Here is a 14148-nt window from a genome sequence, read left to right on the forward strand (position 1 = left end):
TGCTTTCTCTTCTCTTTCAAAACAACAAAACAAAAAACGAAAAACTAATCTAAGAGTTATTCTCTTTCCTCTTTTAATGACTGGAAGCCTTCGATCCTACTGCGACTATGTTAGCACTTACTTTACAATGCCTCCCAGACACTCAGGTGCAGGGCATGTTTCAGGGTGTTGTGCTCAGGTACTGTTTCTCTATCAGTGACACCAGCATTGCATGGGATTTGGTAAGGATGGCAGGCTCCCAGGCCCTGGGGTGCCTGCGTCTGTGGACTAGGATCTCCTGCTGCCAGGCTCCCTGGGTGACCTGTGGACTTGGCCAAGGGGAAGCCCTGTGCCCCTGTGCTCCTGTGCTGGAGGGCCCTGCGGCTGTGCTACTTCTGCGTCCTGGGTGCTCTCGTCTCTCTCCTGCAGAAGTGGAGAGGGCTCCCTTGGGAGGTTCATCTGTGAAGGTCTGACTCCCTCCTATTTTAGCTTCAGCTCTTCCACTCCTCCTGGAAGACTCACAATCCCTTAAATGTGTCATGGCACTACCTGGTCAGAAGCCAGCCCCACCCACCCCCTGCTCCTTGCTGATAAGCCCCTTCCCCTCAGTCTGCCACTGTAGTTGAGTGTGGGCCCAGACCTGGTCCAGGAGGCAGGACTGGAAAAATGCTGGGGGCTTGGGGAACACTCCATCATGGATAAAAAGAAGCTTGGGATACAAAAAGTGGTTGTTCTTGCCCCTTGCTTCCTACTGGAAGGTGGGGTAGTAACTAGGTTCAACAGCCATCTCAGGAATGAGAGAACAGCATCAAGCTCAACAGGCAACAGGTTGGGTCTCTGGCCCAAGAGTCTATTTTTCTCTCTCTTATTCCTTCTTTTTTTCTTATCTGCTACAATTCACTGGTCGCTCTGTTTCAGCTGGTAAAATCACACTGAGATATGTTCTAGACCATTACCGACATAAGCTTATACTCTTTACATTTAACTTATAGGACCACCATATAAAAACATTATGCCTTCTGTTATCAATATCACTTCTGTTTCCCCAAATTTCCCCACCCACTAAATTTATCAGTCTAAAATAACGATAGTGGGATTTTAATTTATTTGAAAGGCAGAGTGACAGGAGAGACAGAAAGGGATCTTCTATATGCTGGTTCACTCCCCAAATAGCTGGATGGTCTGGGCAAAAAAACAAGCCAAAAACAGGAGCCTGGAGCTCCATCTGGGTATCCCATGGAGGTGCAGGGTCCCAAGCACTAGGGCTGTCTTCTGCTAGCTTTCCATGTGCATTAGCAATATGGCAACAGTGCAACCAGGACTTGAACTGAACTACAATGTGGGATGCCAGCATTGAAGGTGATGGCTTAGCCATTAACCACAATACCAGTCCTTCTTTACTTTTTAATTTTTTCAAGATTTATTTATTTTTATTTGAAAGGCAGATTTTACAGAGGAAGGGAGGGAGAAAGTGAGAGAGCGCTTCCATCTGCTGGTTCACTGCGCAAATGGATGCAATGGCAAGAGCTGAACCAGTCCAAAGTCAAGAGCCAGGAGCTTCTTCTGAATCCCCCACACGGGTGTAGGGAGCTGGATCAGAAGTGGAGCAGCCAGGACTTGAACTGGAGCCCATATGGGATGCTGGCACCACAGGCAGAGGATTAGCTTGCATCTCCATGGCATTGGCCCCTCTTTTTATTTAGAAACAAAACAAAACAAAAAAAACCCCAAAATCAGAGGCTTCAACCTCTTTGCTAAAAATTGTCTATTTATTTTAATTTACTTAAAAGGGAGAGAGAGAGAGAGAAAGCGAGAGAGACAGGGAGACAAAGATCACCTGTTGGTTCACTCTCTTAACATATGCAATGGCCAGGGCCAGGCCAAGCTGAGATCAAGACTCCAGAACTCCATTCTGGTCTCCTGTGCAGGTGGCAGGGGCCCAAGGACTTGAGCCATCACCCACCATCTCTCAGAATGCATCAACTGGAAGCTGGGTGAGAAGCAGGGTGGCTGGGACTCAAATCTGCACTGCAATATGAGAGGCAGGCATTGCAGGCAGGGGGTTGATCTGTACCAGAACAGCCTGAACATTGGTGGTTAGCATTCTGGGAGGCTCACATTACTTTCCCCTACAAATCAGAGCCAGCCAGCTCCAATCTGGGCAAACCCACCCTCCTCCCTCTCCCCTTTGTCTCCTCCCTAGGTGGCTGGCCCTGGTTCTAGTAGGCTACTTCATGGGCACCTCGTCTACTGGGAACTAATTTTTACAAACATTTCTGTGGTTTCTGGGTAGGGGAGTAGATGTTGTGCAATAGAGTGAGAAGAAATTTGAAATCTGAATTTGGTGAACTCTTCCCTACCCCTCGCATGTGAATAATGACTTGCTGATAGAAGCGGCTTTTTCAAAGACAAAAACAATCTAAGATTTATGGTCAACTTTGTTTAAGAAAAAAAAAAAATAAAAGCCCAGTGCTGAGGTGGCCAAGGTGAAAATCATATCAGGAGATTCCCAGATCAGCTGTGGGTTGGTAGAGAGGAAGGGAAGTGTAGGTCCTGAGGGGCGGGGAGGGGAAAAGGGCAAGGGACTGCAGGGAGGGGAGGCAGCCTGCGGCAGGGCACTGGCAGGCCAGTTCTCGGAGCTCCACAGTAACCCCATCAGGGAGCCACCTTCTAGCAATGGGGATGAATGAAACAAATGGGCCTCTGCGGCCACCACCTGCCTCAGCGCTGATGCACACGCACCCTGGGGGGGGGGAGAAGGGGCGCAGGAAATGGAAGATGGTGGCCGAGGAACTGAGCATATGGCGGGGCTCAACAGCTGATCTAAAGCTGGGGTATTGCCGTTCGGGTTGCTCATTCCTCAGGGTGTGTCTGGGACGCCATCAGAACAAGAATCCTGCCAACATCTAGGAGTCAAACTTACACTACATGGCCAGAAGCCTGCTTATGGCAAGACCATGCCTTCCCTCCCTGGAAGCTAGGGAGACATGAGGGTGGGGGCAGGGACCTGACACAGGCCACTGGGAGCAGCCCCACGTTTCTGGGTGTATATTTTATATTTTATAACCACAGGCTCAAAGTACAAAAATAAGAGGGTGATAAGAACGGTGCTCCCATTCAGAGCCTCAGTCAATCACCATGATAGTTACAGAGGTTAGAGACATAGTGGGGTCCCCAGGGTGAACCCTGAAGAGCATACACTTGTTTAGACAAGGAGAAGGCCAGGCAGGGGGTGGCTGGGTCCCCTCTAGAACCTTTGCTCTCACCCTGTCTGCCTGTGCAGGAGAATGGAGCAAGATAAGTCTTTGTCGTGCCCAGGCAGAAGGAGCTGAGCGAGATGCCTCCAAAGCTGTTGCATCTAAGCTATAATCCAAACCCTGAAAACAACCTGAACCCTTTTTCAAACACAAACCAAATGTTTTACGCCAGCTTCTATAGGTTTTCCTAACTCTACTCCCCAGCCTGACGCAGCCCACAGCAGAAACCAATTTTCTTAACAATTTTCTTGTCAGCTTTTTTTCTAAATGGTCTCATTTGGGTGGGAGCAGTGGGGGGGAGGGGAGTGAGACAGAGAATATAGATCATAAAGATCAGGGCACTACAAGCTCACGGCTGTACCACCTGAGCTCTAGCAGAACTTTGCCACAGGGAGATCTGCCCACCTCAAACCCCAGGGACACTTTTCTCCAAACCCAAGCTACACCACAGAAGCACTATTCTAACCTAACGTGAGCTGCTCTAGAATCGAACATGCTAGCTTTGATAGAATGGAGACCTTAGCACTGAACTTGCAAGGGTCAGGTGGTGGTGGGCACTTGGTCCAGCAGTTTAGATGCCCACATTCCATGCTGAAGTACTGATGTTGGATGCTATGTTAGGGCTCTGGTCCCTGGCTTCCCACTAATGCTGAGACTGCAGGGCATCAGTGACACTCGGATTCTGCCATCTGTGTGGGAGATCTGAATTGAGTTCCTGGGTCCTGGCTTCAGCCTGGCCCAGGCCCGGACATCGTGGACATTTAGAGAATAAACCATCAATCTGACTCTCAAATCAATGTCAATATTCAATACAAAACACAGAAGACAGCCAAGGCCACGAGGACGGCTGAGGCCACGGACAGAATGGGCAGCAGCAGGTGCACAGCTTGCCCTGACTAAGGGGCACGGCAGAACCTTCCCTGCTGCCCGCGTCAGCACCAGATGGCCTGGGCCCCAACTCTGGGTTTAGTGTCATCCACAGAGCCCAGTCACCTTGGGCCCCATGAGCTTGGCTTTCAGGGGCAGCAAGACCCTCATTTCCTTGAAAGGAGCCTGGTGTTGTCTCTCTGGGGCTTTAGGTCCTGGGAGACCATGGAAACAAGCCCATCGCCGCAGCAACGAGGCCCAGCCAGGGTACTCACTTGGCACTTGCAAGCTGCTAACAGATTTCAGATGAGAACATTAGTTAGCATCTGCTTTTGCACATCATGGGAGCCAGCTGCCAGTGATGCACTTGCAGGTGAACGTCAAGGGGCCAGGCTCCCTGGGAACAGCAATAGAAGGGAAACGCAATCTGGGACGCGGCGCTGTGACACCCCACAGTGATGGCCTACCTTAAATCAAGCGTCTCTGCTTCGAAGGAGCAAATGAGAAAAGATAACTAGCTGCTGCATGACTCCCTTTTCCCACAACCCCCCCCACCCCCGCGCTCCACCTGGCGAAGTTTGGCACCTGGCTAACAGTGTACTTCTGAGCTTTGCACTTCCTTCCTAGATCGCCAGGGACACTATGGAGGAACCCCCACATGGCACAGCAAAGGCCCAAGGAATGCGAGGCAGTACAACTGCAGGGCTGACTGCTGGGAGATGCAGGCCTCCCCAGAAGGTTCTGCTCTCTGTACCCCCATGGGGTTGAGCTCCTCCACAACCTTCGTTTAAGGCAGTGTCCATCTCCCCTGCTCCTACCCCAAGCAACCATCTCTTCTCCTTCCCAGGAGGCCGGATCTTTCTAAGTGAGCACCTTGATATTTCTGGAGCCAGGAGTCAGGAGCTTTTTCCAGGTCTCCCATGTGAGTGCAGGGTTCCAAGGCTTTGGGCCATCCTCCACTGCTTTCTAGAGCCATAAACAGGGAGCTCAATGGTAAAGGGATCAGCTGGGACATGAACTGTGCCCATATGGGATCCCATAGTGTTTGCAACGTGATGATTTAGCCACTGAGCCATTGTGTCGGGCCCTAGATCTCATTTTTTCTACTGATTCTGTGACCCCGGGGAAACCACCGCCCTTTCCCAGGCTGCAAATTTCCACATCTGAAAATCAGGAGCTCTCAGCTCCCACAGTCTTGGTGCTTCCCTCCCTGGAGGAGGGGAACTGGAAAAGAGAGGGGCACAAAGCCTTGCTGAGGAACCATCTCCCCCACCCAAACTCCACACATCTCTGATCTGGGCACCCCATCTATTTCCTTAGGCTAGGATTCAAACGCAACAGCAAGTTTAGAAAACCTTGGTGTTCTTTCTCTTAATTGCTAGGCTGCCAGTCTGGGAGCTGAATTTGGGCTCCTTGCCCTGCTCTGAAAGAGCAGGCTTCTGTCATGCTGATGGCCTTGGAAAAGCAGCAGATGGCTCAAGTGTTTGGGCTCCTGCACCCACGTGGGGGACCCAGAGGAAGCTTCTGGATGCAGACTGGGCCGGTGCTGGCTGACAGTCATTTGGGGAGTGAACCAGTAGATGGAAGATTCTCTTTCTCTGTAACTGTGCCTTCCAAACAAATAAAAATAAATCTTAAAAACAAGAAAACGAAGAAGATGGGACCCAAAGGGAGTACGGAGCAGGAGAATATCATCTGCTTTGCCCTTTAAGCGGAATCCTCTAGAGATCAACCTCAAGGACAACAGACTGTAGACAGGAAGACCAGGTTAGGGTTTTTGTTATTTTAGAAATCCCATTTCCTTACTTGATCCCCATGCAGGCATACACACTTACAAATACACACACACACACACACACATCTCATCCTCTGTCTTACAGCTCTGATGCTCTGAAAGGCTGGGGTGCTGAAACATGCTGGGAGCTGAGGATAACAGGAATTCAATCACTTAAGTCATCTCTGATGCCTCCCAGGGTGTGCATTCGTAGAAAGCTGGAGTCAGAAGACAGAGCTGAAAACCAAACCCAGGCATTCCCATGCAGGGCACTGTCATCCTAAACAGCACCTGAATCACTGGGCCAAAACCCCAGGTTGGAGGCTTTGCGAAGCCCAGGAAACAGATGACTGTGTGTGAGCTAGCACAGGAAGTAACCCTGATGAGCAGGCACTTTGTCGAATGAATGAATAAATGAATGAATGAATATGCTTTATCTGACCACTTCTTGCCTCATATTTAAAATGTAAAAGAAAAAGGGGTATAAGCCATGTGGGCAGGAAGAAAAGATAGAGTCAGAAAACATTTTATAATTTTATAATTGGTACAAAGAAACTGTTAGGAAATCAAGAAGTTTCACTTGTCAAAGAGGAATTTAAGTTTGACCTGGAGACAGCACAAAGGCACATTCTATAGGAGTGACTTTTTAGCATTTTGGGTCACTTTTCTTTAGAAAGGGCCCTTGGTACATATATCAAGTGTGGACCACACCCTGGCACCGCAAGACAGAAAGGCTGCCCTGGAGGCAGCTTTCCCGAGTAGGCTGAGAGAGTGCCCAGGAAGGGCAGGTGCAGGAAGGAGGTGTGGCAAGCCCTTCCAGGGCCTGAGCTGAAAAAAACTGAAAAATTCATAAGTTGCCTGCTGGGTCCAAGGCTGGTGGGCTGCCTTAGAGGTTCTAGGGGCGGAAGCATCATGACTCAGCGCGAATCCCCACACGCCCCCATGGACCTGAGTGTACTTACGGAGCTGTCTCTGTGGGTTGCTGGGAAATGTCAGCATGACCCTGAACTCCCAGTTTCTGCCTGTCTGAATGCTCAAGGACTGGAGCTCATGAAGAGTATTCAGATTTTCACACTGGCACTGCGGCCCTGAGGATGAGGGCACACATGTGTGCCCGTGCACATGGGCGTAGGCTGGAGCAACCCTTGCCTTTGTGCTGGGCTGCGTGGCTGCCTGGACTGGGTCTCGCCACACTGCTTGCCCACTCCTCTGCCCTCCACCTTCATGTCTTGCTCAGGTTGCACTCTCCCACCTCCATGGGGGTGTTGTGGTTATTTCCATGTCTCCACAGGTCAGGGTGCTGACAAAGGAGGCTCCTCTGGTGTCTTCAGGTTAACCCAGGGCCATGGCCCCAGCAGCCCTGGGCTGACTCCCTGGCACTATAGTCTGAGCCCTGGACCTGCATGCATAGGACTGCAAATTTTCAGCATAGGAGATCCAGACAGTGAGCCAGGAAGACTGCTGCTCTGTTGTGTCTGAGTCCACCCACACTGCTGCCCTTTATCTGGGTCTGGCTAAAGGTTTCCTAGCTCTTTCTTGTTTCAAAGGGCAGTTTCAATCTCTTCACAGAACTCGGGACTGATGGTGGTGAAAGATCAAGCCTCTGACACAAACTGAGCACCCATGGCAGACCCGATGGAAGATAGTCTCTGATCTCTAAACCTGTGGGCTTGGTGACAAGATAAAACCGAAATACATGAAAGAGAAAATGACAGAAGAGTAGACGAGCAGGATGATACAAGGCCACATGCCACAGTGGCTCAGAGAAAGGGGAAATCCTGGAGGGCAGGGGGCTCGTAAGGGCGTGAGGTTTATTGCATCTCCCCTGAACACTCCTTCACGCAGCTAAGGGATTTGGTGAAGGCAGGCATCAGATCAACGAGGCAGCCTGCTGGCTTCTGACCAAACAGGGATGGGGGAGGTGCTCTGGACTGGGGGCCAACAATAGCAGAAGCTGCGAGTCCTCTCGCAGGGGGAGCCAGAGCTGGGGCTGGGGCAGGGAGGCAGCAGGTCTCTGCTAGGTCGGACATGTGGGCTCTGCCTGCATGGTAGATGCCCCGATCTAGCCATCCACATTCATGTCCCTGGTTCTCTGCAGCAAATTAAACTGCATGCCCCCAGTCACCCGCCTCAAAGGGTCCTCCCATAAAAAAGGAAGGCTATAAGGGGAATCCCAGACACTGGTTCTGACCATCAGCCCTCTGGGCCAGGTACTCTTTCAATTCCCTCTTCCTCGAGAGGTGGCTTGATATGTGTGCACCTCCCCAGTTACTCTTACCCCCAAACTCTGCCCCACCTAAGATTCACAGATTTAATGACAGAAATGTCAGTGCTACTCAGGTTGTGTTTTCCCACAGGAAAGCTCCAGGGCTAATGCAATCTGGTGTTCTGTCTCAAAGGCATAGGGATCAGAGACCAACTAGAGTGGAAAGGCCCCCAGGTTCTCTAGCCCTTCAGCTGGAATTCTTTCCTTAGCCTGTGACAGGCTGAGGTCAAGACCTCAGTAGAGTCCTGCTCATAGACTTTGCTTTGCTTCCTAGTATGAATGTTAACCTCCCACTCCCCCCAGTCCTGCAAACAGCATGCCTGTTCATACTTGGGAAAGAGCTGCCCCGAGAGCTATTCAGGGGCTGTGGGTTTCATGCTTCCAGGTGACTCGTGGTGGCTAAAGCATGTGCAGGACAGTCAGAGTCTAGCAGGTCAAACAGTTGAACAGTGCAGCCCTGGGGCGGCGGCCAGAGGTGGTGGTTGACGATGACTGAAACACCGAGTTATCTCCTGTACATCTCCTAGAATCATCAATAATTTCACACTGCTCATTTGTCCCCAAATCTAAGCTGTGCCAAAATGACATGATAGGGTGCTGCAGTCAGGATCAGTGAACCTCATCCTTGCCTCTTCTCCAACAGGTGCAGGCCAGGGTCCTCTGAGACCAGTAACTTGACCTTGTTAGTAAGTCTTGGGGCTCCCAGGCTATCTGGCTGTGGTCTGGACAGGGCAGAGCAGTAGAGTTCATTCTGTTCCAAACCTAAAGTCTCCTTCTGTCCTCTCCATTTCTAATTCCTCTCTCTTCAAGGCCTAAAGAATACCATGTCCCAGGTCACAGTGGCTTGCAGCTTGAATGCCTTTCCTGGTTCCTGGTAGTTTTACTTCCTGGAACGCCACTGGCTGGCTTCTACATCAGAGCCACAAGCACATTAAGGTGTTTTCCCTGAATACTGCATAGGTTTGGAACCTTCAAGCCAGCTCAAGCTCTCCCTTCTCTCTCACCTTCCACAAGTAGCAGTTCCCAATTCTGTTTGAGCTGAACCTCATATGCTCACAAATTCATCCCTCCACCCCACTCCAGAGGACTGTCTCACTCCCAGCTGCCAGTCGCTTTCTGTATTAGTCAGTTTTTGGTGACTCTAACAAAATGCCAGACATAGGCTACTTAGGAAAAAAAGGAGCTTTGTTTAGCTCATGTTTTTTTTTTTTTTTTTTGAGATTTATTTTTATTGGAAAGTCACAAATACAGAGAGGAGGAGAGATAGAGACAAAGATCTTCCTTCCATTGATTCATGCCCTAAGTGACTGCAACAGTCAGAGCTGAGCTGATTTGAAGCCAGGAGCCAGGAGCCTCTTCCAGGTCTCCCACGTGGGTATAGGGTCCTAAGGCTTTAGGCCATCCTCTACTGCTTTCCTACGCCACAAACAGAGAGCTGGATGGGAAGCAGGGTTGCTGGGATTAGAACCAGTGCCCATATGGGATTCTGGTGTGTTCAAGGCGAGGACTTTAACCACTAGGCTACTTCGCCAGGCCATAGTTTATGGTTTTGGAGGTTCAAACACAGTGCTGGCTTTAGCTCAGCTCTGGTGAGTGCTCTCTCTTCCCCTTTGCGTGACCTGGTGACAGAACGCTTGGCAGTAGTGTGCCAGGTGGGTCAGCACCAAGTGATAATATCTTGATCTGCTGTAGAAAAAGGAGATTGGGGAGGGGGGCAGGTTTGCTCCTTTAATAACAGTCCTCTCTTGAGGACTCAAGGGCTGCACAAGCACCAGCCTCCAAGAGCTCCTAGCGGTATGAGGACCTTTGAACAGCCTCTGCCTCCTAAAACCTCCACACTGAGTCCTGGGGCAGACAGTTAACCTACATCCAGATCATAGCAGTCTCCCTGTCCCTGGATGCTTCTTGCTTGTTCCCAACGTGATCCACGTGATCTCATACCCCCAAGAGAGCTTCTCAAATGCCTTTTTGATGACATAATGCCTCCGAGCCCCTCTCCAGCCTCCCATCACCTACAGAGGGAGGTCACTGGCTTGGCCCTCAAAGATATCCCAAGTGGGATGAACCCTTTTCAGGTTCATCTCCCTCTCTTCCTCCTCACTTGTATTTTGAGTACACAAGTTCAGTCACTGATACCTTATCAGCTCCCTAGTTCTCCCAACTCCATGCTCTGGTTCTGGCTTTTCTTTCTGTGTGTCTGTATCTCATTTATCTCTTCTCTTGGGTTATGTTCTCCTGATTCTAGATTCTTCCTAGGCCTCACAGGCAGAGTGAGTCTCTTCTGTGACCATGTTTCCCCAGCAGGCAGTACTGAAAAGTCTAGGAGCAAAGCTCTGTCTGCACCCAGCCCTCACTTAGCATGTGAGGTCTTAGACACATGGCCTTCTTGTACTTCTCCACCTTTATTTAGAGGAAAAGTGTGTATTAAGTCTATTTTTTTTTTATTGTAATTGACTTCTCAAAGACAATATTAAGTACTAATATGACTTAAGGTAATTATTTGATTGTGGCATTTATTAAACCACTGGTTTGGGGGACAAAATAAACAATATGCGTTTTTTAAGGCAGTTAAGAATCAACAGTGATAAGTCGCCACACACAGGAAAAACCCTCCGCAGTCCACTCTCCTGAGTCCTTGAATTCTGAAGCCCTGTGAAGAGTACCCAGCAGCCAGAGCTCCCAGGGAGATGGTTAAACCAAACAGCCCTGCTGGGATGAGTCAGTCGGTTCACCTGACTCAAGTGAAAAATCAGGGGGCGGTTTTCATTCCTCAGTCTAACGCAGAGATCTGCATTTTATGCTTAAAAACCAAAGCTGAGTTATGGAGGCTCTAAATGTCACTTGTCACGCAGGGCAGCCAGCACACCAGGCAGAGCCGCTTGGTCTGCATGAGCGCCAACACATGCTGCTGTTAGGTTGCTGGGCTCTTTGCACTGGAAGAAATCTGACCAGAATCTGACTTTTTCTGGATGCAAAAATTCACTCAGGATGAATTTTAAAAGGAGATGTTTTAATCTAGGGGGAAGAAGTCATTCTGCAGTCTGATTTGTATATTGTTTAAACCAATCAGATGCTTGGCCAATATTAACTGTGTTGACCTTTTCTAGCTGTCAAACTTGATTTTACAAGAAATCATTTTACTCTGAAAGTTCTTCAAGGAGACAAAAAATGCAAGGACAGCAACTCTATACCTGTGTCTGACATTTACATGCGCACACAGTTTCATTTTCCTTTGAATCATTTTAGAGTTACAGATGCTGTATCTTACTAGTCCTTAATAGTTCAGCATGCATGTCTTAAGAACAAAAATATTCTCTTACAAAGCCACAGTTCAGTTACCAAGTTCAGGAAATCTATAATATTGATTTTACTCTACAGAGAAGATTCCAATGTGGTTAGTTATTCTGATAAATTTCCTTTAGCGCTCTTTCCCCTTTGGTGCAAGATCTGGTCCAGCTAACCTGCATTACGCTGTTTAGCATTCTCGTCTTTTTCCTACCTGCAGTTCCCCGCTTTCAAGATCCAGATGAAGAACAGAAAAGATGGAGAAGCAGCTACATTTCGAATCCTTCAGAGGCCTCACACCACAAGTTTTACATGTGGAAGACACTAAACATCAAATTACTTATTTCAACTTCTTGAGAAAAACCCAAATTGGAAGGAGGAAGAGTATGGCCATATATTTTTACTATAAATTAACTTGGAAAAATTCTTTAAAAAAGAACAGAGGCAGAGCAGACTTCCATTCATTATAAAGTTGTCTTTCCTGGGAGAAATCTACTGGGTATTTTATTCCATCAAATATTTCAAGCGCACCTGCCGGCACTCTGAGGGTCCTTCCCAGAAAAGCTGCAGCCGGCCAGCCTGAGGGTGGGGAGGTGCTTGCACTGGCACTGCAAAGCTGCTCCTGGCTCAACCAGTGCTGCAGTGAGTGTCACTGTGAGATGATTAAAAAATAGGTGCTTCCGTGTGTGTGCACAGCCACGCACACTCAGAAACCACACAAAGTGTGCTCTCCTAGGGAGCCCAGGCCTGGGGACCAGGTCTGGCTGTGGAGGTGTGGGACCCTCAATCAGTTCAAATGCTACTGGCTACTTCCTCTCCCATTCTAATGTGAACTTTGTCTCCCTGCATCAAAACGGTCTTGCTGGGATGGCTAGCTTGTCCACAGACCTTTCCCAAGCCCACCAGAGAGCAGTCCACTCTCCCAGGTGACTCTCCGGGTCTGGATGTATGACCTGGCTTCTACTCACCTGCCAGTCCCTTGTACCCATAGATCCTTTTCTAGCCACAGCCAGAGTTACTCTTTGCTCTTCTAGCATTCTTCCTCACACACAGACGAGACCTCCCTATGGATATGAGCTCCCAACTGCTCTTCTTCCTACTTTCCTTCTGATTGCTGAGTGAATGACACCACCAGATGAGGTATCAAGCCACACTGAGTTTAACTTACAAGCCATCATCATCTGTTTCTGTCACATGTGAAAACTCACGTAGGAGTAAAAGGAGGAGCTGTGGCTCCTGGGTTATATAACCACAGATAGTCAAGATGGCCTTATTTAAAACAGATGATAAGGAAACTAGTGAAAAAAACCAAACAACACTGCTTACTAAATATCTACCTTCAAAAGAACTTAGATGTCTTAGAGAAGGGGGTCAGCAAATTAAGGGTGGCAGATCAAATCTGAAAGCTACCTGTTTTTGTAAATAAGGTTTTATTGGAACAAAGTATGGCCATTTATTTATCTGTTGTTTATGGCTGCTTCCCTATTAAAAATCACAGATTTGAGATCACATCAAATGGTCAAGAAAGCTTAGAATATTTACTACCTGGCTCTATATAGGAAAGTGTATCCACCCATGTCTTAGAGGACCGAAGGATCAGAACACGGTACCTGTTGATTGACAGGTATTTTCTTGTGACATGGCAGTCGTCACGGTTTCTGTGGCTGCATCTCTGACAACTTGCTCCTCGCTCTGCAGGAGGTTGAGGACACACTTCCAGAGAGCAAGTGTATCTTGCAATTCTAGAAAACCAAAAGGAATCTGAATTACCCAGGACGCATTAGGCAAGCAGGTATAAATGCTGCCTCAAATCCACGATGGGAGGCAGCATCACTCCATGCAGACCTGAGAATTAGATGACCTGTGTGTACAGGGAGTGCAAAAGAAAGAGAAAAGGGGGAGCTGGGGCGGGGGTGAGGCGAAAGATGTTTTTGGAGGGCAAGTGAGAAAGTATCTTTTATTTGAGGGTAGGGGGGGGAATAAGGCTTTCTGGAAGTAACCAGCCCTCCTCCCTAAAGCTGCTGCTTCAGTGACAAAAGCTCTAGGCCCAGCTGTCTCCAACGGAGTCATGATTCTCAAAACTCAAATTTTATACATCAAGAGCACTTTGATGAAACTAGCCCAGTGTCGACCTCTGTGTTGCCCTTTTATTTCCCCTTCAATTGTGGAAAATTTTTTTTTAATTTTTAATATTTATATATTTATTGGTGAGGCAAAGTGGAACAATGCGAACCTGTCCACTGGCTCACTCCTCAAAAGCTTACAGCAGGTGGGGCTGGCTGCAGCCTAAGTCGGCAGCTGCAGCTCAATGTAGGTCTCCCACGTGAGTAACAGGAACTAAGTTACCTGAGCTATTCCAGGGGTTATATCAGCAGAAAGCTGGATCAGAGTAGGAACTAAGACTCTCATGTTGGATGTGGGTGTCTTTTTTGTTGTTATTTATTATTTTATTATTTGCTTTTGGAGGTGGGTGTCTTAACTACTAGGTTAAAAGCCCACCTGTGAGCTCATACATCCTGTCAAGCAAGTATTACTGAGGGGAGGGAGGGTAAGAATCACAAAAGGCAGCTGCCTGTGTCACAGGATGCGTGGTCCATTACCTGACGGCCATGAGCCCTGGCCAATGACTCGCTCTGACCTGCCTGTGCTAGGTGCTGCCGTGGACGACAAACAAGACAGGAGAGCCCAGGCACATGACAGTGAGTAGTCAAGAATGGAGT

At 48.7% G+C, this 14148-nt stretch overlaps 1 protein-coding gene across 1 annotated transcript in view; it reads right to left on the bottom strand.

Annotated features, from left to right (window-relative positions):
* THADA (THADA armadillo repeat containing) overlaps positions 1–14148 on the bottom strand; it is a 316968-nt gene that overhangs the window by 29077 nt on the left and 273743 nt on the right. Inside the window, exon 36 of the mRNA XM_040993162.1 lies at positions 13039–13170. Within this exon, the coding sequence (XP_040849096.1) occupies positions 13039–13170 (132 nt within the window). The remainder of the gene's footprint in view (positions 1–13038; positions 13171–14148) is intronic.

Source organism: Ochotona curzoniae, unplaced genomic scaffold (genome assembly GCF_017591425.1).
Source record: "Ochotona curzoniae isolate NIBS_2020 unplaced genomic scaffold, NIBS_Ocur_1.0 contig_883, whole genome shotgun sequence".
NCBI classification, from domain to species: domain Eukaryota; kingdom Metazoa; phylum Chordata; class Mammalia; order Lagomorpha; family Ochotonidae; genus Ochotona; species Ochotona curzoniae.